At 38.0% G+C, this 24,799-nt stretch overlaps 1 protein-coding gene and 1 long non-coding RNA gene across 2 annotated transcripts in view; one reads left to right on the plus strand and one right to left on the minus strand.

Annotated features, from left to right (window-relative positions):
* Nucleotides 1–7,260: 7,260 nt before the first annotated feature.
* Nucleotides 7,261–24,799, plus strand: part of LOC134800291 (uncharacterized) — a 167,497-nt gene continuing 149,958 nt past the window's right edge. The window contains exon 1 of the long non-coding RNA XR_010145524.1: nucleotides 7,261–7,478. This is a non-coding gene — a long non-coding RNA (uncharacterized LOC134800291). The remainder of the gene's footprint in view (nucleotides 7,479–24,799) is intronic.
* On the minus strand, nucleotides 8,230–21,092 carry LOC134800322 (luciferin 4-monooxygenase-like). Its single transcript, XM_063772822.1, has 10 exons — nucleotides 20,863–21,092; nucleotides 20,271–20,463; nucleotides 18,410–18,547; nucleotides 17,814–17,964; nucleotides 17,075–17,209; nucleotides 14,870–15,004; nucleotides 11,743–11,823; nucleotides 9,136–9,282; nucleotides 8,520–8,719; nucleotides 8,230–8,233 (listed from the first exon to the last, which is right to left on the minus strand). The coding sequence occupies exons 1-10, from the start codon at nucleotides 21,041–21,043 to the stop codon at nucleotides 8,230–8,232; spliced, it is 1,365 nt and encodes a 454-aa protein (XP_063628892.1). The 5' UTR covers nucleotides 21,044–21,092.

Genomic DNA, 24,799 nt, shown 5'->3' on the forward strand with positions numbered 1-24,799 from the left:
TAAACTTAGAGTTACATACATACATCACTGGCTCAGTGACCCAAAGAGGATCTTGGCCTCTGACACAAGAAAGCGCCACTCTGCCCTATTCTGCGCCACTTCACGCCAGTTGGGTATTCTGAGGGCGGACAGGTCTTTTTGGGCTTCGTCACTCCAGCGGTATCTGGGACGCCCCGACGGACGTTTTCCGCTCGGGTGCCCCACATACGCATAACTTAGAGTTAATTTGGCAAAATCCTTCCTCGGTGGCTTATTTATGTCACATCGTATTAAATCCAGCGCCATCTGTTAGTTTACCAGGGTACTCTATAGTGTTAGCACATATTTGAAAAGAGTTTGCCCCTCCTTCCTAAGTAGCGCCATACGATTCAGGGGCAAACTTAAGTCAATCGATTATTGTGGCTACCCCCCCTTTTAGGGGTTGAATTTTTGTAGCCTATAACCTGGCCGGGGATTTTCTCGACAGATTAGTAAAGTTTTCATCAAAATCCGTTCAGCCGTTTTCACGTGATGCGCGTTCAAATAAACAGACAAACAGATAAACAGATAAACAGACAAACAGACAAAAATTCTAAAAACTGTTGGAACGTGTTCTGTTATCAATTCTAAGTATCCCCAGCCAACTTTTTTTCAAATATCTTCCATGTACAGACTTTCGACCCTCTTCAGCTTTATTATATGTATAGATAGAAGATAGATAGATTTGTTTCAACATAAAATTACGGGGTTGCATTTGAATTACGCATTATAGGGAGGGGGGAGGGAGTAGGACACCCCCCCCCCCCCGAACCAATCCCCAAAGTTAGGAAATCAATAGTTATTACCACGACAGTATTTTTTTTTATTTTTTGAGGTTATGTTCAATAATACATCCAAAGCGTACGAAAGGGTAACCAATTTGGAATTTTGTATACATATTTTTGAGCACTTTGTCCGTATACATGTTTTTGACCACTTCAATGTCTTCACACACGTTCACACACGTTCATTAGAATAATTTCCGCCTTAAGACGAATATGTACGACCACCGCCCATAAATCGCATTTTCATACAAATGTAAATAGTCCCCATTTCCCTGTCTAGATATTGACATTACTTACGACGGCTACGGTGACGCAACGACCGAAAATGAGTCCTGGCTTCCGACACCAGATCACACCATGGTCTAATAAAACATGGTCTTCCATTCCCAGAGTGACACGGGCCTACGTCACAATAACATTGCCACTTTATTTCAACATAACATGTTACATGGGTACATTATACCTATGGTTAATAAGTTAAAATATTTCTTTATAATTTTATAATTTTCATTTATATGTATTTTAGCTTAAATTTTACAATAACACGTCATTTTTAATTACTCGTTAGCAATATCTTCCGATTCACGAAATAAATTTCAGACGTTCGGGTAATTCTGTTTACACTACTGGCAACACAGGATAGCGCTGTGCACATTTGACAATTCGGATCTAGATAACTTCATGCCCTGACCGTCATCCTTGTCGAACGCGTGTTAATTGTTATTTCCTTCTCGCTCAGTGTCAGCAGTCGCAGTGTTTTCCAAACTTTTCACGTCGTAAGCTTGGTAATTAATGTGTAACTGTGAATTTAGATAAATAAAGTTTAATTTAATACATTAGATTTGTTTTATTTTACTATGTTTCTACATGAATAACTTAAAATTAATGCCGTTAAAATAATTTTCACCGTTGGTTAAAATTCTCCCACATTTCAAAGTTTGAGAACCTGTAAACAGCATGATGACGTAGGCGCGTGTCAGTTAGGTCATACGCGAAGCTCGGAATGGAGTACCAGGCGGAGTATATTATTATACCATGGATCACACCATGTTTCCCGGTCTTGCGATAGCTCTCGCCAGTCGCCATGGCCGTGGTTGATCAGATCTTGAGCAACCCTTGAGCTCCAAAATATCTGAGCATGCACTTTAACTACATTATAATTTACATTGTTCAGATATTTGTGAATACCTCAGCCGTTCCGATATATCTGATGGTGACTGTTCAGCAAGAAGAAAAAATCCTACCTGGTCGAGTCGCATCGTATTACGCGAGAAAACAGTTCCCGAATTGGTTATATCAGTAAAGTCATTAAAGTATAATTATCACACACACATTATTATGGGCACCATCCCTTAAACTGATGGGTTCTCTGGCCCATCTCGGCAGCCCGTTCCCCGGACGAATGGCAATGTTTGCCGAAGCCGTGAAAGTCAATCTGAATAATACAGGGTGTCCCATAAGTGACACGTCACAGTGACACTGGAGGTAGACCAGGCCAAGAGGACCCAAACCAACTTAACATGACCCCAGTAAAAGTGTCACGGTTTTCGAGTTATTGCCCAATTAAGGTTTTTCATGAATTTTGACCGTTTTTAACATTGTTAGTGCCAGTGTGCACTCGGAAAGGTCTCGAAGTTAGTTTTTTTTATGTGTACGGCATCATGAATAGTTAATTAAGATAACAGAATAGGTATTTTATCGATAAACAATGTAAAATACAAAAAAAATACTGGTTTAATCTTGAATTAAATTCACAGCGAAACATCAATTTCGACTTTGACCACCTGTCGTGAAAAAAAATTACTAGAAAAGTAATGAGCAAATAACGTCAAAAAATTAAGCATGCTATGCAGATTTAAAAATGGTATAACACATGTACCTTTCTGCAATAAAATAGGAATTATAATCATGTTTCGAAAGCCTCATAAAAAATAAGTAAAAACTAGGAAATCTGCAATCCGTTGCTACTTTTAGTAAAAATAACGATTGATGTTGAGATATCTAATTCCGGATTCAGAAATAAAAAAAACGCCTATTCAGTTTTTGCCGAATGCTTAAAAGAAAGAGATGGATAATGGTTATGTCCCTTTTTAGGAAATCATTGAGTTGATAAAGGTTCAAAGAAAATAAAATACTGCAGGTTGAAGTTTAATCATTTTTTTAAAGTAATTTTGTTTCAGAATAGGTGCTCGAATTGTTTTTCCCCGGCTCGTATGCACGCTTAGCACCGTCTTGTAAAACTTCAAGTTAATTTCCATAAATTAATTTTGGATATGTTTCGTGCTGCCTCGAACATGCGCCGCCGTTCTTCTTAGTAGTCGCCGTAGTTTCGTAGTACCTTATTGGCACGGAGTAAACTTTATCTTTTAAGCAATGAAAAAATCTAATGGGTTTAGGTCCGGGAACGCGGCGGCCATGCCACTGGTCCCAATCGGCTGATCCATCTGGGAATTTCTGTGTGAGGTGGTCGCGGACATCGCGAGCGTAGTATTCTGAGCAGCCATCTTGCTGTGAATCCAGCTCCAGAAGAATAGGCTGACTGGTACCAGTGGCATGGCCTACCTTCCCCGGACCTAAATCCATTAGATTTTTTTATTGGGGATACTTAAAAGATAAATTTAACTCCGACCCAATAAGGTCCCAAGAGGAACTGTTCGAGGAACGACGCCATGTAAGTAAGTAAGTAAGTAAGTAAATATTCTTTATTGCACCAATAATTATACATTTTACATACATGTAAAACTACAAAGAAATTTTAACGGAAAAATAGAACCAGGTAACAACAGGCGGTCTTATCGTATGTTCGAGGCAGCAAGAAAAATATCCGAAATTAATTTAAGAAAATTAACTTGAAGTTTTACAAGACGGTGTCAAGCATGCATATGAGCCGGAGAAAAGCAATTTGACCACCTATTGTAAAATTATTTCAACCTACCCTTTCAAACTTCAACCTGTATTATTTTCTTTGAACCTTTATCACCTCAATGATATCCTTAAAAAGGGAGATAACCATTTTCCATCTCATTCTTTTAAGCATTCGGTAAATACTGAATAGGCGTTTTTTTATTTCTGAATCCAGAATTAGATATCTCAACATAAATCGTTATTTTTACTAAAAGTAGCAACGGACTGCAGATTTCCTAGTTTTCACTTATTTTTTATGAGGCTTTCGAAAGATGATAATAATTCCTATTTTATTGCAGGAAGGTACATGTGTTATACCATTTTTGAATCTGCAGAACATGCTCAATTTTTTGACGTTATTTTCTCATTACTTTTCTAGTAATTTTTTTTCACGACAGGTGGTCAAAGTCGAAACTGATGTTTCGCTGTGAATTTAATTCAAGATGAAACCAGTATTTTTTTGTATTTTACTTTGTTTATCGATAAAATACCTATTTTGTTATCTTAATTAACTATTCATGATGCCGTACACATAAAAAAAACTAACTTTGAGACCTTTCCGAGTGCACACTGGCACTAACAATGTTAAAAACGGTCAAAATTCATGAAAAACCTTAATTTGGCAATAACTCGAAAACCGTGACACTTTTACTGGGGTCATGTTAAGTTGGTTTGGGTCCTCTTGGCCTGGTCTACCTCCAGTGTCACTGTGACGTGTCACTTATGGGACACCCTGTATAACTCAAAAAGAAATTTAAAACAATAAAATACAAATTATTAACACGATAATCATACGATAATATTAATTTGATGGATATGTCATAAATGGCATAAGGCACTCGTATGGGCTATGAACTAAGGTTGAGGTTGGCAGCACTTTTTATTTTACTTCGTGTAAAAAAACTCAGAAATACCTGTATACCAACGTGACAAACATAATTTAGGTTACTTTAACTTACGGATAATTTGGTCTAGTCTGTAGCACCGCCAAACGAAAACAACCGAGAGTTGCCGAAAATGGGCGATCATCGTAAAATCAAGATACTTATGAAAATTTCTTTTACTTATTGTAAATTAAATACGCATCGAAAGCGATAGTTTTTATGCTCTAGTTTTATTCTCATATGTAGATAATAGATTTAAACAGTTTTTTCTTATCATACGTGCGTTGTATTCGAAATACGTGTCAAAAACTTTTTTAGAAATTTGTAAGGCGCCATCTCTCTTCTTCGCTCGTTTTTTATCCCGTTCTGGTTTTTCAATTTTATATATATGATGATGATGATAGTATAATCTTCTGGCGTACGCATATAGGCTTTTTAAAACATCTTGTCATCTTGTGTTATAGCCCACATTGTCAAACAACTGCCATATAGGTAAAAGTATTGACGATCTGACTCATCTGACGCGTACCATGAGTCAGTGACAGTGTACAAATCAAAACTATACTATACTTACTATAATTTGTTTTCTATAAATCTCGCTCGCACTAATATGCGAGTACGAGCGAGATGCATAGAAAGTAAGTTACGTTCTCGATAGAGTTTATGTCAGTGCCAAACTGGTAATGGTTACACTGTACAGAGAGGGGCTACCGCGAAAACTGAAATTCGCAAATTGCGGGGATCTTTCTCTGTTACTCCAATGAAGGCGCAATAACACTGACAGAGAAAAATGCCCGCAATTTGCGAACTTCGATTTTCGCGGTTATAGCCCAAATGAGGTGCCATCTCTGCTACTGGCGTATTATGGATGGCTTTATCCAAGTGATAAAATACGTGTCACGTTTTAACACCACGCGATAGAACACGACACTGTCGTTATCACGCTGTCACGTCCGTACCTATCCTAACTAGAGGTTACATAAAGGTTATTTGAAGGAAGAAGAGGAAAATTATTTTAATAATTTTTACCTTCCTAATCACAATTACCTATCGTGATAAGTTGATGTAGATTCTAATCAAGCTTGTTGGCAACTGACAACAGTATAATGAATAATAATCAATAAAATTAGTGATGAGCTATGAGCTTAATGAGGTGTGTGGTGGATTAGATAGAGTAGATAAAATTGGCTATCTTGGAAACCCCATGGTTGAATTATCATTCCATCATCGATTTAATGAGTATACTCGTCATGTAAAGACTGAAAATTCGGCCAAGTGTGAGACGTTTAGAGTAAGCTGCAAGTGCTGCAACGTAATAGAAATACCTATATTTAACTATCTTTGGTAGCAATGGGGGCCTAGCATAGTGACGGGTTTACAGAACTTATTTATTTGTGGAAAAAAAACACAAGTTCACATAATTATATTTATTCCATCAATTGACATAATACTCGTATATATTATATCACATGATAAGCTTATTTAAAGACTAAAAAAATAACCTCTATATTATGATAACTTACATTGAGAAAATACAATATATCTAGGTGGGTTATTACAGTTTAAATAAACAAATATTAAACTAAACCTATATGTATTGACTTTGCTACAGCCTCTTTTAGTTTTGCAAAGTTTAATTTATCATCTCCTATTACAATTTATTTTGCATGAAAAATAAACAGAAATAGTAACCAAAGTCAAGTAATTAAATTAAAAGGCATGTTTTTGGATTACAAATAGTTACCTTCCGAATACACATGCAAGAGGCATTTGCTAATTTTTTACCTATGAAACTTACGCGACCAATTGACTGACAAATGGACAATGATTTAATGCATAGTCTAATAAAACATGGTCTTCTGTTCCCAGAGTGACACAGGCCTACGTCACAATAACATGGCCGCTATATATAGCGCTATCGCATATTATCATATAGCGCTGTCGCATGATGACGTAGGCTTGTGTCAGTTAGGTGACCTAGAAAAGACGGGAATGGAGTACCAGGCGGAGTATATTATTATACCATGGATTTAATGTATGTTTGCTTCGTAATTTGTCTCTATTATCTAATAATATCAATATTATCAACTTTTGTGTCGTATCAATTTATATCATAATATTCATAATATACTTATCAAAACAACAGGCGCAACGTGGGTAGACCCCCCACAAGGTGGACTGACGACCTGGTAAAGGTCGCGGGAGTCCGCTGGATGCGGGTGGCGCAAGACCGGTCATTGTGGCACTCTTTGGGGGAGGCCTATGTCCAGCAGTGGACGTCCTCTGGCTGATATAAATAAATAATAAATAAATAAATATTATAGGACATTTATACACAAATTGACCAAGCCCCACGGTAAGCTCAAGAAGGCTTGTGTTGTGGGTACTCAGACAACGATATATATAATATATAAATACTTAAATACATAGAAAACAACCATGACTCCCATGACTTACTAGGATTCGAACCCGGGACCATCGGCTTCATAGGCAGGGTCACTTCCCACTAGGCCAGACCGGTCGTCAAAATGGTCGTGATATGATGATGATGATGATGATGACTTATCAAAATATATAAGAATAAAGCTAGGGGGTAGGGGCAATATCGTCCATTAACATCAACGATTGTCATTTTAACTATATTATAGTCTGTATTTTTAGGTACTTATTTAAATAAAAGTAAACCAAATCTACCCTCAAATGGCTCCTTAAGCCAGTTGAGGGTAGATGAAAACATTACATGATCAAATAATGTAGGTTAAAGGCAGGTCGTTCAGTGACAGATCCAGGTGGTTTTGTATTTGGTTGGTTAACCAATAAATGTTATAACTACCCGAAAATGTACAAATTATTTGTTTACTTTTGTTTCAATACCTAAAGATACAAAGTCTAGGCCCCTAGACAGCCTTACACCCTTAATACACACTATCGAAAACGTAATAATTCCAGAAAATGGAGGTAGTTAATAATACGCTGCTTTAAAGCAACGCTAGAGTGACTTTCTTAAAAAACAAATTTCCATCCAGCTTAACCATATCTTATCACAAGAATTATATCTAATGACGTTATAGATAATATAGATTACAATCTTTGGCTTTATTTTGAAGCCTTTATCACGAGGACAGCTTTCACGTTTCGAATGATCTGATTAATTTAATGAGTGATGATAATGATGCTCCTGACCGATTTCAGCCACAGCGACTTTAGCTCTGGAGTAGGCAATTTTTAATTTGCGTTATTAGAGTGTAGCTGATCCACTCTCTGGTGCGCCCTTAGGTGGCTCATGTACACTATCTTCTTGCTAAATACTCGAGCGCATTAGGGCACGTCAGTGCACCATCCACATATATGTAGGAATTTGAAGTTGGCGGCCGAGCCTTAAAAAATTAAATATAATCTATTTACAAGACAATCAGTGTCTCCCCGTTGAAACAGTTCTGTCGTTGCTCGTGGTGAAAAGGCGCTGAAAGGAGCTGATTAACTTCTTCGTATTCCCGGAGCAGGGGTACTCGGAAACTGCTTTTCGGACTTCAAGCACGAAATCGTAAACTTTTCCTCGTGCTATTTTACCAGCGACTGTTCTGGGGAAGTCTTCCACGAAAATGACGCCGCCATGTAGGTGTTTTGGGTCTGATAATTTACCTGTGAAGTGAAATGAAATAATTAACTTTTTAATCAAACAAAGTATAGATATTCAATGGCTAATTTAAAGATTAGATTCCCGTTGTCAGTAGAGTACTAACATGTAAATTCCCTAAGTGCGCCACGTCCACTGCCTACTAAAACGGATGTCTGACAACTATAAGAAACATTAAAACCTCTATTCTCTTTGCTGATGGAATTCTCAAGTTTGCTTCTTTCCGAAGCAAAACTAAACGCCACGCCTGGCTAGACAATAATTACCTCCCTCTAAATTACAAAAACTCACAATATTCCTGCATGATTGTAAAACTGATACTTACCAGCAACGAAATCTTTAACATCCTGCTCTGTGAGAGTGAACCCGGGGCGTGTCTGGACACACGCGAGCGCCTGCTTGCCGTCCTCAGGGTGCGGCACGCCCACCACGCACACATCCAGCACGCCTGGGTGCTCCTGGATCAATAGCTCCAGCTCGAAAGGTGTGATCTGGAGACGACATGTTTAATATCTAAGTGTTATGTTATTAACTCGAAATGTGAGTCAGCTCCTAAAAACGGAGACGATTTAAAAAAAATATCGACTAAACTTTCACTAGCAACAATTACCAAAACGCCTTATTAAGCTCCTTAGAGGAGTATAAATACGTGATGTTAAAATAATAAATAATATGAAAAGATTTTAGTTTAGGAAGCAATTAATTGTAATATATGTAACCATCCCGATTCATAAGTATTCCTAAAACGAAATAAAAAGAAACATGATAGTAAAAGAAGGACGCAACAGAAAGACGTTTTATATTTTGTTGCTAGCACCCTAACACCACCTGGACCTGGCTGTGCACTATGGTGCAGATTAGAGTAATTACATTGGTCCAGAAGTGAATAATAAATAATTAGGCTTACGAAATAGTTGCGATATCTGAACGAGCTGCTCATTCGCTCCACGTAGAAGAAGAATCCTTCTTCGTCCCTGTACAGTAGGTCTCCGGTCTTGTACCAGCCGTCGGGAGTGAACGCGGCCGCTGTAGCTTCAGGGTTGTTGAAGTATTCCTATGAAATTCATTTATCACTTTAATATTGTGGTCCCATTTGACAAAATAATTTAATTCTCAAAATAAAACTTATGGTTTTCGATGGCCCTTGCGGATACACTTCGACCCATAGAGATCTTTTGTGCAATTACACCCTTAGGAAAGATCCGTCAACAACCTACTTTAGCTTACTTTAGTTTATTTTTGCTGTAGCTTTTTCGACCATCTCCATGTGCCGGATGATGGAGCTCATGGGTAGCTGGTTCTCAATTATTTTTAAAATAAATAAATAAAAATAAAAATAAAATATCTTTATTTCAGAATATTAAAAAAAAAAATTCCATACAATATTGTTAGTATCATATCATTACAGCTACATGTTAGTAAGTACATTAATTAAATTTTTGTTAGGGAAATTTTTGGTAGTGAAAAGACCAAAAATTTTCCTAAAATTAATTAATTTGGTTAGCTACCAAAATATTATTATAGGTCATTTTAGTAGGAAACTTTGTTGTAGGAAAGGTTGGATCCTGATAATTAATCGTAAATAGGTAGAGGTAGAGTTGTACAGAAACACCCTGGGCAAGACAACGTGACACAAGTCTACGAAGTCCGCACATTAACTGGAGTGCTAACCCGCTCGATTTCGACGCTTTCCCCACTACCAGATGTGAGAAGAAAGGATTCTGCTATCCTTTATAGCGATAGCGGTACAACCTGAAATTCGGGAATCAGCTGCAAATGGTGTTAAAGGTATGAAAATCGGCACGGTTAATCTTTAGGCCATTTGAATCAATTTGACCCGTAGCACCAAAAAAAAACAAACGGAAAGGAGTTATGACGTCATCTTTTTTTTGTATGGAAAATAAACAAATTTTTGTTCAGAAACCTATCGTGTGTGGTATTAAATGAAAGGGCATTTTGAGCCGGTTCTAAAAATATATCACATTGTTATATCCCTTCGGGTGGCAGCACCTCCGGTTGAACGGTAGGAGAAATGGCGCGGCCATTTTTTTTAATATGCCTCGGCGTGGCAGAGGCCGCGAGAAGGTTCGGTCATAACAAGCCCGTAATTGGCAGAGACCGTCTCGAGGCCTCTGTGCGACGCTGCATTTCGCGCCTAAAATAAAACCGTTAAAACTATGCCTTGCTTGCTCACTCTTGCAAGATGCATTCGTCAATAAACAAGGATGGTATTCCCTAATGGTCGAATTCCCGCGTAAAACAAAGTTTGTTAGAAATGACGTGATGTTCCTGCCCCACTTCGCCCATTACGCGCCGACCGTCGTCGAGCCGCGAACATTCAAACGGAATACGCACTGATAAAAAGTGAAATAAACTGTGTGAATCGTGTTAAATGTATTGTTTTGTCATAAAGACTGCTTTTTCTACAATCAATTGTTTTATTTCGTAATTATACGTATTTTTACATGAAAGTAGAAAAAATTGGTAATATGAGATTAGAACAAGTCTAGCATAATTCACATAAATATAATAGAATTCATTGGTATACAATGAAATAACCCATTTTATGCTGAATTCAGTGATATATAGTTTGTATATATCATTCATAGATTTTTTTTTGGGAAACGGTCATATTTCTAACACGCGCCAAATTCGCGATGATCACCCGTTGAGGCCCCGCCACCCATATACACATATATACAAGCTCTGGTAAGAGCATTTATTTGTGTGATGATGATGATGAATACACAAATAAATGCCCTTACCAGGATTCGAACCTGGGACCTCCTGCTTCATAGGCAGGGTCACTATCGACTAGGCTAGGAGGCCGTTTCATTGATAGATTGATAGATCACAATTTGTATTAATAAAAAAAATAAAAAAAATACTAAAACTAAATATTTTCGAAATTAATTTCTTGGGGTTAGATATGAGGATATTGGGTATTACTTGAGGTATATTTTACAAAAAATAATTCAACGGTTTCGTATCTGGAGGAGCCCAAACTTGTTATGTTTTGAAAATTATTTTCATTTTAATTGAATGCAAGTGACGGAAATATAATAATGTGATATATTTTTAGAACCGGCTCAAAATGCCCTTTCATTTAATACCACACACGATAGGTTTCTGAACAATTCTTATTTTATTTTCCGTACAAAAAAAAGATGACGTCATAACTCCTTTCCGTTTGTTTTTTTTTTGGTGCTACGGGTCAAATTAATTCAAATGGCCTAAAGATTAATCGTGCCGATTTTCATACCTTTAACACCATTTGCAGCTGATTTTGGTCAACCGCTAGTACTATTAGGAGAGAGTATGTTGCGACTAAGCAAGAAAGTTTACCCAATTTAGGTAGATGGCGTAAATTGCATGGTACCTAATCAATTCCTATAGCCCTATAGCTAACCGAAAACAATTTTATATTTTAACAAATATGAGAATATTTGTATGTTTGGATTATAAATCCTGTAAATGGTGTCCATTCCTTTATTTCGATTAAGAGCGTACTTACCGTTAACTTCGGCCCCTTGGTACACAGCTCTCCCATCCTATTTGGCTCAGTGATAACTTCACCAGTTTTAGGATCCACCAACTGCAAATACAGTATTTGTATCAATAAAGGATCTACGACAGATTATCAACCATAACACTAATTAACTTAGCATTATGCTCAAAAGGGTGAAGCAAGAAATAATTTATATCAAATACGTTATCGACCTAACAAAGTGACATTTCTAGCCAACTATACTTTGTATTTTGATAACTTGAGTAGGTAAGATGTAGTTGCTTAGCTGAAATAAACTTATAAGCAAAAAGAATAGATGGTATAGAGGGGTCCTGTCATTGTAAATTTTGTAGTCACTGTAAATTTACTGCCATCTATCGACACTAGATATGAGCGCCGCGCCGGCGCGCCGCCGCCGCCGACAAAATTGTCGCGCCGCCGCCTCCGACGCTGCGCTATCGGCGTGGCATCGGCGTGACCTTGATAGATACTACTACTTTCAGAATCAGATAATATATATTTTATCTAGTTTAGATCTTTAACGGCGCCAGTCTGAATAGCTTATAGACATTCAAAAGGTATTTTTAGGTCCATATAATTCAAAAATATTGATGGTAAATCAAACTTTTCTGTTTCGTAACCACGCTACTAGTGTTAGAGCAATGGAATGACTAATTTTGCCAGCTGGCTAGCTCATCCGTAATTCACCGCGAATTCAATCATTGCAAGCATGGTTTGAATGTCTTTAAACGGTGTAAAAAGGGGTTCATTTCAGATATTAAGCGTTTTCACGCCCAAAGGTCCGGGCGTTGGCTACGTACGGAAGGGCGTCAGAAACAGAATCGGGTCTCATTTAAGCTTGGCCCTTGTTCTAATTTCAAACTTTGCTCTCTCTTAACCCAATCTATTGCCTCGCATCGCTCGCACAGAAGTAAGACTGAACCTCCAAGTTTTCGGCCCTGTTTGGAGCCTAACTTTCGGGCTCGCTTTTAAAATGCTTTATCATTGGTTCTTCTCCGATCTTAGCTCCACTGCAGCACGGCCTTTGGCCTCGCACGAATGCACCTGCAGGAAAGCTCCAGGTCCTTAACACTATGGCCTCGGTCTTTATCGGCCTTCGGACTTGCTTACACTGGACCAATAGTTCAATTCCAAGCTCTGCTCTCTTGCAGCTTGGCCTTCGGCCTCGCACAGAAGCTCGCTGTAATCGGCGCTCCGGGCATTCGGCCGTCAGCCAAGTTCACACTTGGCGTTCGATTCTAAGCTGTATGCTTGCTTACCTGCAGCTCAGCCTCTGGCCTCGCATGGGAAGGCGTCGGAATCAGGTCTTCGGTGTTAGGTGGAGCTCGGCCTTGGGCCTCACTTTTTGACATAAATCGGTTTGTTGGGTCGATATTGATTAATGACGGGGCTTGATTTTCCTCACTTCGGCTCTTTGAAATGTCGACCAGACGTTTCCCTGATACAGTCAATCCGCTACTTTTTACTTAGCACTAAAGATAAGGGCCTCGCAAAGATCTTCCGGCTAGGGCCTCGCCAAGATTCAGACCGCCTCTGATGCCGCGCGATACCGTTTATACTATATAAAACTTTTTTCGTACCTTTATTCAATAAATTTTGCTTGAAATCGAAAAATGCACTTATTTTATAACTTTCTTACAGCAAAAACATGTCTTTTCGGTAAAATTTTGGGTTAAATTCTTTTTTCATTAATCAAAGGTGTTTCAAGGCCACGCCGCTGATTCGCCGCCGCCGCCGACCGATTTTGACCGGCGCGCCGCCGCCGGCTAAATGCCTATCGGCGCTCATATCTAATCGACACACTACTAAAACTCAAAATGAAATCGCATAAAATTATCAAAAAATGTATATCTATGGATAAATGATTTTATTATTTTTATATCATTTTGATCCATGTTCATTCACTGATATCTATGTGTTAAAATTGTTAAATATGAAACGGTGTCGTCACGCCATCTAGCCGAGGATAGGCTAAAGGTGTGTGCGGCATCTATTCGAGAATGACTTTTGCTTGAATTCCGAGGCACGTTTTTTTCTTAGACTTTATTCGTCTTATGCGAAGTTACATATGTCTTTGCTACGTACGAATAATTTTCTGATAAAAAACTAAAACTTTTCAGAAGTTCAGAATATTATAAATAAAATACCTAGGTAGCACAAGGTAGGTACTGTGTGTGTTAATTGTATATCAAATGAATACAAAAGCTTATTTGTTACTGCTTCCTTAATAAAGCATAATTATAATAAACAATGACATCAGTAAATACAAAACTATCAAATATCAAAGTGAGGTCTTATTTCGGAGCGATCTATTAACACATTCACTGAAAAGTACAAGCTTACAGTAAATAGCTATACTGAGTTAGCTATACCATGGTATAATAATATACTCCGCCTGGTACTCTATTCCGAGATTCGCGTATGACCTAACTGACACGGGCCTACGTCATCATGCTGTTTACAGGTTCTCAAACTTTAAAATGTGGGAGAATTTTAACCAACGGTGAAAATTATTTTAACGGCATTAATTTTAAGTTATTCATGTAGAAACATAGTAAAATAAAACAAATTTAATGTATTAAATTAAACTTTATTTATCTATACAAGACAAACGTTTGAAAAACTAATTCACAGTTACACATTAATTACCAAGCTTACGACGTGAAAAGTTTGGAAAACACTGCGACTGCTGACACTGAGCGAGAAGGAAATAACAATTAACACGCGTTCGACAAGGATGACGGTCAGGGCATGAAGTTATCTAGATCCGAATTGTCAAATGTGACAGCGCTATCCTGTGTTGCCAGTAATGTAAACAGAATTACTCGAACGTCTGAAATTTCTTTCGTGAATCGGAAGATATTGCTAACAAATAATTAAAAATTACGTGTTATTGTAAAATTTAAGATAAAATACGTATAAATGAAAATTATAAATTATAAAGAAATATTTTAACTTATTAACCATAGGTATAATGTAAGTACCCATGTAACATATTATGTTGAAATAAAGTGGCAATGTTATTGTGACGTAGGCGCGTGTCACTCTGGGAATAGAAGACCATGTTTTATTAGACCATGAGCTATACTAAGTAATACAGTAAATGGCTTACTTGTACTGGTACCGCCGACGGCAACTCTTGGCCGCAGTTGCCGGGAGGGCCGTGAGGTGCTGGCATCAAAATGGAGCCCACACACTCGGTTTGTGCAAAGAGGTTCCATATGACGCTGTCAGGTCGCATCCTTGCCTTAAAATAAAATTTATAGCATTATCTCATGGAACAAGAGGAAGTAAGGCTTTGGTTTGTTGTCCAATTACGAGTTTTATAAATATTTCTTCAGGCACGTTACCGGGAAAGCAGGTTGGCAGCCCGACCAAAAATAAACATTAAGGGGCCCACTGATTAACAGTCCGCCGGACGGTATCGGCCTGTCAGTTGTTCGGAACTGTCAAAATTTTGTTCTAACTGACAGGCCGATACCGTCCGGCGGACTGTTAATCAGTGGGCCCCTTTAAGGTCAGGTGGGGTAAGAGAAGCATAGTTTATTTTGCTCGGGGCAATAGAAACCGTATGACGAAATTTCTTCTACGTACCTAAGTATTTATTTTAGTATTTTTAAGTTGATTTTACTTGTGAATTAGTTTTATTTTTTGTATTATCATTTAATTTCGTTTTTAATACCTATCTTTAAGTATCTCTAAATGTCCTTCTATCCCTACAAGTGTTTCTCTTGCCCCAGAGTTGTTTCTCTTACCCCACTATCCTTACTTGTCCGTCGTCTGTCTGTTAACAAATACTACGATGACCTATGATACTGCCCAACGTCTTATTTAAACGGTATTCGGCACATCAAAGAACGGTATGAGGAAAAATAACCGATTTGCAAGACCGAAGTGATCCCATATCCACTCACATTCTTTTGGCAACTGTAGTTGCCAGCTGTCACCGTTATTTTATAAATAGGCATTGTGATCCAGCGAGAGAATACATCAGCTAGCTTCATGGACACCCTTCCGTAGGGGATGGACCTGGGAGATTTCATAGGTCGGTATTTTTACTTTATTTTGTTAGATTTAAGTTATTTAGATTAGATTTAACTATGATTTTATTTTAATCTTAAAGCATTCATATTGTTTTTAGTTAAAACTTGTGTCATATTTATTTAAAGTTGATCATATTGTTAATGCAAACTTGGATAAGTACATCCGATAGTTCAGTATAATACTCAATCTGTAAAAATCACGTTTTTTACGAGGCTAATTTGATTTCTGATAAACTGATAACGTAATAGTTTATAATCTTCCATGATTTTATCTTATTTGTTATTCATTAATATGTATGATAAGTATTAACTTATCATACTTAATGGGCATTAGCAGGCATAGCCTATGATATAGTTAAATAATAAAATCGAAATCAATGACGATTCAATTAAATCATCAATCATCAACGTAAGATACAGGGTGTCCAGTGGCAGACTTCCGATTTCAAAATTTGATATAACTAAAATATATTGAAAAAACTAAAATCTATAGGTAAACCAAAACTTTTACAATAAGATGATGAATAGAAGAATAAGAAGAAGAATGGGGTTTAATTTTTTGAGACTCACTTTTTTTACCGAGCTTCCAATAAGATTAGCCGACAGTGCATCACAGTATGGCGTATATTAAAAAAAAACCGGGCAAGTGCGAGTCGGACTCGCGCACGAAGGGTTCCGTACCATAATGCAAAAAAAAAACAAAGAAAAAGCAAAAACAAAAAACGGTCACCCATCCAAATACTGACCACTCCCGACGTTGCTTAACTTTGGTCAAAAATCACGTTTGTTGAATGGGAGCCCCATTTAAATCTTTATTTTATTCTGTTTTTAGTATTTGTTGTTATAGCGGCAACAGAAATACATCATCTGTGAAAATTTCAACTGTCTAGCTATCACGGTTCGTGAGATACAGCCTGGTGACAGACGGACGGACGGACGGACGGACGGACGGACGGTCAGCGAAGTCTTAGTAATAGGGTCCCGTTTTACCCTTTGGGTACGGAACCCTAAAAATAATATGGCAACTTACGCCTAGGATCCCGATTCTGATTTTAATTTAATGTTCTGAAATTTGTGGACCAGAAAAATGAATAGTCATTTTTTTGGTGAATGGTTTTTATGAATAGTCATTGTCAGCTGACAATATTAGTAGGGATATAGTATAGTCAGACCAAGATAAGTTGGCAGTGATTGATAGCCCAGACGGTGCAGGTGTTAAATAAACGTCATAATTTCATAGAAGTTTCAGGTTTCAGGAACATTTCTGCACTCACCTTAAGCTGCTTAAAAATTTCAGGGTTCATATGGAAGCCGACGATGACGATTCTCTTAAAGCACGTAAGGTCGCAGTATTTCTCGTGTTTCAAAATGTTGACGAACAGCAGTGGGGTTGAATTGGTCATGGCAGGCTAAAAAAACGGTATTTTATTTATTTGAGCGTTTTCCAAAAAAAAAATGTACATTTCATTCATGTCATCAAAATATTGACTTCTTGGGCTCATTTTACTCAGAATCAATGTACATTCACGCCTCATAGGTACATGAAAAAATGTATCCCAAAATTTTGTATGAAAAAATACAATAAATTTTACGATCTGGAAAGAAAATCTTGAGACACATTTTTTCATGTATGAGGCATGAATGCACAAATGATTCTGAGTAAAATGAGCCCAAGAAGTCAGTATTTTGAAGACATGAATGAAATGACATCTGATAGTTAAGGTCCTTACGAGCGTGTACACTTGCCTTAGGGCATATTTACATATTGATAAGTGTTTAGTTAGTTCAAATATTTAGTACTAAGCATTTCATTATTTTTTATGATATAAAAAAATATAAAAAATATTTTTTTTACGAAAATTAACTAAGTATGCCATTAGGTTTCCTTAATTGTAATTAGCCATACGCCGAAGTTAACGGAACCCAATAAAAACACCGTGCATAACACCCCCCTTTCTGCATGGGGGTTAAAATCGGTTACTTTAAAATCTTATTCAATAGCTTTAACGTTACCTTATATTTATTAATAATGTCAATAATATGTTCGATGGTCTGAGGTGACGACGTCTGCACTTTGTATTGGTCGCTAGTGATGACACTCAGCGTCGATATGTAAGAAGTTATCCAGTGCGTGCTTGACAGGTTCAAAAGAGGGACCCTTTCTCTGAAAGTATACCAAATATTTTAAAATATTCTTGTCGCCTTATAGCAAATTAATATCAAGCAATCTGATCCTAAAGTTTCGTTCGTTTCAATAAACGAATTTCGAAATGAACTCCTGTATATTTAGAGAAAATTAAGACGCCTTTGTATTTCACTCATCCTTACATCCAGCTTACATCACCCAACAGAGCAAATAAGGTAGAAAACTGGGTGTATTATTTTTTTACTTACTTACTTGCTAATTTGGCGCGGTGACCCAAAATGAGTCTTGGCCTCCAACACTTTCCATTAATCTTTTACTAAAATAATTGTTAAGCAATATTATACCTATCTATATTCAAAATTTATTTTTCTATGTGGCGGAGCAAGAATCATAAAATTGATAAAACATTTTAATGGGAAAAGCTTACAACTACAACCGTTGGGTAGCGAATGCATCTACTTACTGTTGTTTTACAAGTGCGCCTAATTTCACGGCCTTGATAACGTCGGAGTGTTTGATGGCCGCGACCTTGGGCAGGCCAGTGGTGCCACTAGTGCTGATGAGCCACGCGTACACCTTTTGAGTGTCGAAGCTCGCCACTCTGAAACAACTTTGCTGTTAGTTACCTACATACATATTTATTTTTTTCGGAGCGGTTATTTCCAAACATGTTCAATTTATTTTAAAAAATGTCGTTGAAGACCCTTTGAAATAGGTACCTATGCAACAACACCCCACACCATAGGGTTTAAGAGAAAATCTCATCCCCAGGGGTTGAAGGGAAAAGAAAAAGACATTCCCATTCGTGTAGGAGAGGTAACTTACCCTAAAAAGTAATAACATTTATTTAACTAACTAACTAACTAACTAATATGGCTCAGCGATCCAAAGAGGATCTTGGCCTCCGAAACGAGAGCATGCCACTTTTCCCGATTCTGCGCCGTTTCCTGCCAATTATCGGCTTGAAGCTGACGCAGATCCGCTTCCACACTGTCTCCCCAGCGGTATCTGGGCCGACCTACCGGGCGGCTACCAGTCGGTCTTCCCAGGTACGCCCTCTTGGCAGCCCGATCCTCTCCCATTCTTAATAGGTGACCGAACCAGCGAAGTCTGTGGGATTTCGTTTCGCCGATGATATTGGGTCCGGCCACCAACTCCTCGATTTCGGCGTTCTTCCGTATCCTCCACGTGCCGTTGTCTCTCTTGATAGGTCCCAGGATCTTACGAAAGATCTTTCTTTCCGCTACCAGGAGCTGACTTTCCTCTTTTTGTGTTAGTGTCCAGGCACAACATTTATTTATATTTTTTTATTTTACCACTTTGTCGGCATGATTGATAAGATAACATATGTATTTCCATGCCAAATTGCAGTTTTCTAACACTAACGAACACGAAGCGAAGCCACGGACAGACAGAAGTCGGACATGACGAAATTATAACGGAGCTCACTGAATAAAAAAAGTTACCCTAACTAACTGAATAACAGTCCGCCGAGCGGTATCGGCCTGTCAGTTGTTCGGAACTGTCAAAAATTTGTTCTAACTGACAAGCCGATACCGTCCGGCCGACTGTTAATTAGTGGGCCCCTTAAGGGTTAGCCTAAAAATGGGTGACTCCGGGAAAACACACACGATAAATATTTCTTATTAAATTGTAATAGGTACCTACATATAAATAATCCAAGAAATCTAACTTTGATTTATTTAAGGATTATCGCATACTTTCGCTTTATCGATTTATTACGATTGTACCTTATCGATTTGGCAATCCCCAAGAATATAGATACCTATCTACATATATATATACATTAAATATACGAGTACTTTGATTTTATGACTGCACCAAAATATATATTTCTAGAGGGGCTACCCTTCAATTCCTCATGGATCCCGTCATTAGAACTGGATTTGACCAAAATGGGACCAATTTGGAAGTGCCTTTATATAAAACGGCCTAATTGATAACCTCCTCCTTTTTTTTGAAGCAAGTTCTGAAACTTAACGCTGTATAATATATAAATTAATAACTATATGGGCCACTAGCGTCTCCCAAGCGTAGGCGTCTACTGCTCGACGCAACGTTGGCGCAACTGCGCAGCGACGTCAATTTCCATAGCGCCGGGTCATTCTATAGACGCCGACGCTCAAAAGACGCTAGTGTGGGGTGGCACTAACAGGCAATCTAAGGGGCCCACTACGCGCGTCCACCGGACGGTATCGGCCTGTCAGTTGTTCGGATCTGTCAAAATTTTGTTCTAACTGACAGGCCGATACCGTCCGACGGGCCCCTTTTTACTGTTTTTAGGAACTAATAAAAAGACTAACCTGAATTCGGTATCGGGAGCATGATCATCGTACGTCTTCACGAAATCTGCGTAAGATCTGTCGCTGGCACCAAATGTCACTATCCTAATTTCCAACCCGAGGTCTCGAGCTGCCCTCTCGTAGTCGGCCAACTTGGACGCCTCGCAAAAAGCCAGTTTTGGCTTGGTTATATTTAACACTACCTTTACTTCCTCTGTTGAACAAAAAAAAAAGTTATGCAATTCAAAAATAGAGGAAAATAAATATAAGTATGTACTTATCACTTAGTGTACTTATTACTCATTATTTGCAAAGGCCTTAAATGAATTGGAGGTGTGAATAAAAAAGAAATATTAATACTTAACGATCGGGAACTATTATTATAATTACTCAAATGTTAATTTAATTACACAAACGGGTCTATGCGATATCATTTCATTGTTTTTACCTTAAAATCCTAAAAAAAAAAAGTTTAATTTGTAATTAAATATGTGTACAAAACGCGAGATTTTAAAGTGTTATACTCAAATGTGATTTTCAGTCTTGGCTACCGTTGCCTAAAGACCTTAAAATAATAAGATAAACTAATCATCTGATAGAATAAAAGTTGTACCATATACGTAGAAAGGGTCAATTCCAGTTATTGGCAGTCCGTTTAAGTATCCAGCGTAAAAGGGAATGTGAGCGTCAAGGTGGTTAACCCCCGACACGGCAACCACGTCGCCAGGCTTCAGACCCGCGTTCCTCAGACATCTGGCCAACTGTATTGAACGGGACTTCACTGATGACTTCATCTCAACTTCGCCAGTTCCAGCGTCAATCTAAAAGCAATATTTATTTTATTTAAGAGGCAAAAATCACACACCCAAAAGCGAAACTAATTTTAAGGGGCCCACAAATTACCAGTTCGCCGGACGATATCAGCCTGTCAGTTAATCGCAAAAGGTGACAGTTCCAAACAACTGACAGGCTGATATCGTCCGGCGAACTGGTAGTCGTGAAATGTATTGGGCCCCAATGGCCCCATACATTCCACGACTCTTCTCTTTCAGCACAGACCCTAATCTGTGGGCCCCCTAAGAAAGAAAAAAAAATGAACACTTTTTTCGATACCGGGGTTTGTGTTTATTTTATGACCTTTAATATTTTGGTATCCAAAGTAAAATAAATATTATTAGCAAAGGTAAAAATAAACTCTTAGGTTCACAACCTGCCAAACATGATCTTCTGGTGTGTTGAAATGATCCAAAACCAAATTTCCAACATGGTAGGTGCCGGTCACTTCATCACTTGATGTATTTTCTTTTGTTAACTGCATGTTGTCCGCGCGGTTCTTTCTAGCGTCAGGCGCTAATTAGGTGTACTCGAAATTAATCAGTGCTATCGCTTTTATTAGCTCCCTAAAACAGTATGTTGTGGTGTAATTTAGGAGCGGAAGCGTACTTTAATTAAATTAAACAAGCCTTCCTTCCATATAAGAGACACTTGTAGATACAAATTTAGATATATTTTTTTTTTTTTTACTTTTAAGTTTCATTTAATATTTTTTTTTTTATTTACATACAATATATATACAGTGGTACTACTAAACGAAATTAATAACTAGCTTAAATCTAAAATAGGCCCTTGAGGCATTGTACCAAGGATGCTGGCGGCATTTCCTCGCTGTATCGCAATGCTGATACGTTGTGCGAGGTAGCCGCCAGCTCTTCGGTCACCAGTTACGTCAACCAGACGCTTCGCGATTTCTGCGAACAACTTATGCGCGCTGGGACCCCATTTAGATATTTAGTTTATGAGATATAAGTATGTTGTTTATATTATAGAACTAGCGACCCGCCCCGGTTTCACAAATTATACACCTAATCCTTCCTCAAAAATTACTCTATTGATAGGTGAGAATCGCATGAAAATCCGTTCAGTAGTTTTTGAGTTTATCGAGAACAAACACAGAAACCCACTCGACCCACTCTCACCAAAATTATTCTCAGCCGTGCTAGAGCACCTATTTCGAAACCTTAACTGGGATTATCAAGGCATAAACATAAATGGTAAAAAACTTAGCCACCTGAGATTTGCGGACGATCTAGTGCTATTTGCGGAAAGTGCCCAATCACTACAAGAAATGCTAGAGCAACTCGCTGAGCAAAGTGCTGAAGTAGGACTAACAATGAACACAGAGAAGACCAAGGTTATGTCAAACCACACCAAAAATCTTATACTTGTCCATGGAAAAGAGATTGAATATGTCGAGGAATACACATATCTAGGACAAATTATAACAGGTTCAAACATGACGAGTAAAGAAATTGAAAAAAGAACTGTTAACGCATGGAAAGCCTACTGGTCATTGAGAGACATTCTAAAAAACCAAGATTTACCATTGTCTTGCAAATCAAAGGTATTTGATATGTGTGTTCTACCATGTATGACTTACGGATGTCAAACCTGGGCAGTAACAAAAAAAGATCTCCAAAAGTTAAAAGTTTGCCAACACAACATGGAAAGATCAATCTTATCTGTAAAAAGGAAAGACAAAGTAAGACCGACAGATATTAGAAAGAAAACTAAAATTAAGGATATATCAGTAACTGTAAAAATGTTAAAATGGAAATGGGCTGGACATATGGCAAGAGAAGGTAAAAATAAGTGGGATAGAGAGGTAGCGGAATGGTATCCTAGAGATGGAAAGAGGAGAGAAGGGAGACCAATAATGAGGTGGTCGGATGACATCAAGAAGCATGCGGGAGTAAATTGGATTGGGACAGCACAGAATAGAGAGCTATGGAGAGAGCTGGAGGAGGCCTATGCCAAGAAGGCAGACTGAATAATTAATAAAAAGCAATGACATTCAAAAATATATTTATTAAAATTAATTAAGGAAAAATGTTAATATAAATGAAATGTGAATTAATTTAAATGAAATATGTAATGAACTTTATTTTTTGGTCAATAAAGGCTATTCTTATCTTATCTTAAACACAGAAACACAGACGCGGCGGGTGACTTTGTTTTATAAGGTGTAGCGACATCTCTTAGTACGGTGTGCCTGTCGGCATACATATTTTGTACTTAAATTATGTGATGCTACTGATGGTATGCAACCCTTGTGGCGCGATTCTTACTCGCACTTGGCCGGTTTTCTTAACCTGTTCTCAGGAACGTTTATTAAAAAAGAGTGAAGATAACAAGAACCATTAAAACTTGTTTTAAACAGTAATAGCCACATATTTACCGACACACCCCCGTCCGCTTCAACAAGCTAGTGTTGTAATGAAATCGACAAACTACCTTTTCATCACACCAGCTGGTAAAGCCTCTCTTGATAGTTAAAAAACTTATTAAGAAAGTTGCATTTTATTCACATGTGAGGCAAAGTAATCAAATGCATATTTGGAGTTGTTTTCTTATGTTTACTGGTAGAATTGACTTTTAAATGATAATTTTGAAAGATAAATATTTCATAACATTCACTTTGAATCGATTTGCTTTGATTGAATAATTTTACGGTTTAGACTCACTTGTTTTTAGTCACTCGCGCGACATGGAAGCCTGTGCTTCTTCAGCAGAATACCAGTGAGTGTTGTGACAGTGTAGAGGACATAGTGAGTTCGTGCTGTGTATCGCTACAAGTGTTAGGTGACCCAAGCCCAAACACACCACTATGCCCGCCTACAATAACAGCGGAAGACCTCCCCCAACCTGTTTTCTCGGCGCACGCGCAGCGTGCGACGCGGCGAGCTGCAGTACGCGGTACACGGCCGTCGTGAACGCTGCTCGCACTGTTAGTGCTTGAGAAAGGAGACCTAGGCTCTCCGAAACATGTCGCGCGAGTGACTAAAAACAAGTGAGTCTAAACCGTAAAATTATTCTATGTTAGTATGTCTCACAACAGTTTCAACAATTCGATTTGCTTTGATTTTGTTTGATATGTAAAATATCAAACAAAATCGATGCATTAGTATTTTCCTTGTGTTGGTGTGGTGAAAAATTTTTGTGTTCCACTCGGTGGCAAAATTTGTTCTACCCTCGTGCCTCGCTCGGGTATTAATATTAGCTCGAGAGGTTAAACAACAACTTTGCCCCCTTGTAGAACAATAGTTATTTACGATACAAGTGCGGAAAAGAGAAAATTCGAAACGAGTGGCGATAAATTAAATCATGACCGAAGGGAGTGTTTTAAATCGACACGAGTTGCGAATTACCTACCTATTCGGACTTGTATCGCACAACGTTTTACAGTTCATATGGCCCTTGAAACTTTTGACATACGCACGAAAAGTGCTGTTTTACGCACTAGTGCGGGAAAATAGGACCATATGTACAGTAAATGACTATTTAAGTTCTTAATTATCCTTTTTAGGATTCCGTAGTCAGCTACGGTCCCTTATTGTTTCGCCATGTCCGTCTGTCCGTCTGTCTGTCCGAGGCTTTGCTCCGTGATCGTTAGTGCTAGAAAGCTGTAATTTGGCATGGATATATAAATCGATATCCGACAAAGTCGTACCTAGAATAAAATCTAAAAAAAAAATTCTAAGGTACCCTACACC

This window comes from Cydia splendana, chromosome 19 (assembly GCF_910591565.1).
Source record: "Cydia splendana chromosome 19, ilCydSple1.2, whole genome shotgun sequence".
NCBI lineage: Eukaryota > Metazoa > Arthropoda > Insecta > Lepidoptera > Tortricidae > Cydia > Cydia splendana.

What these genes read in the sequence shown, in the direction of transcription:
- LOC134800322 (XM_063772822.1), bottom strand. Translation starts at nt 21,043, where the DNA reads ATGAAGTCATCAGTGAAGTCCCGTTCAATACAGTTGGCCAGATGTCTG. An exon ending in GGCGCACTTGTAAAACAACA is followed by an intron (nt 17,965 to 18,409) that starts GTAAGTAGATGC and finishes GTATACTTTCAG; the next exon opens with AGAAAGGGTCCCTCTTTTGA. An exon ending in CCAAGGGGCCGAAGTTAACG is followed by an intron (nt 9,283 to 11,742) that starts GTAAGTACGCTC and finishes TGAATTTCATAG; the next exon opens with GAATACTTCAACAACCCTGA.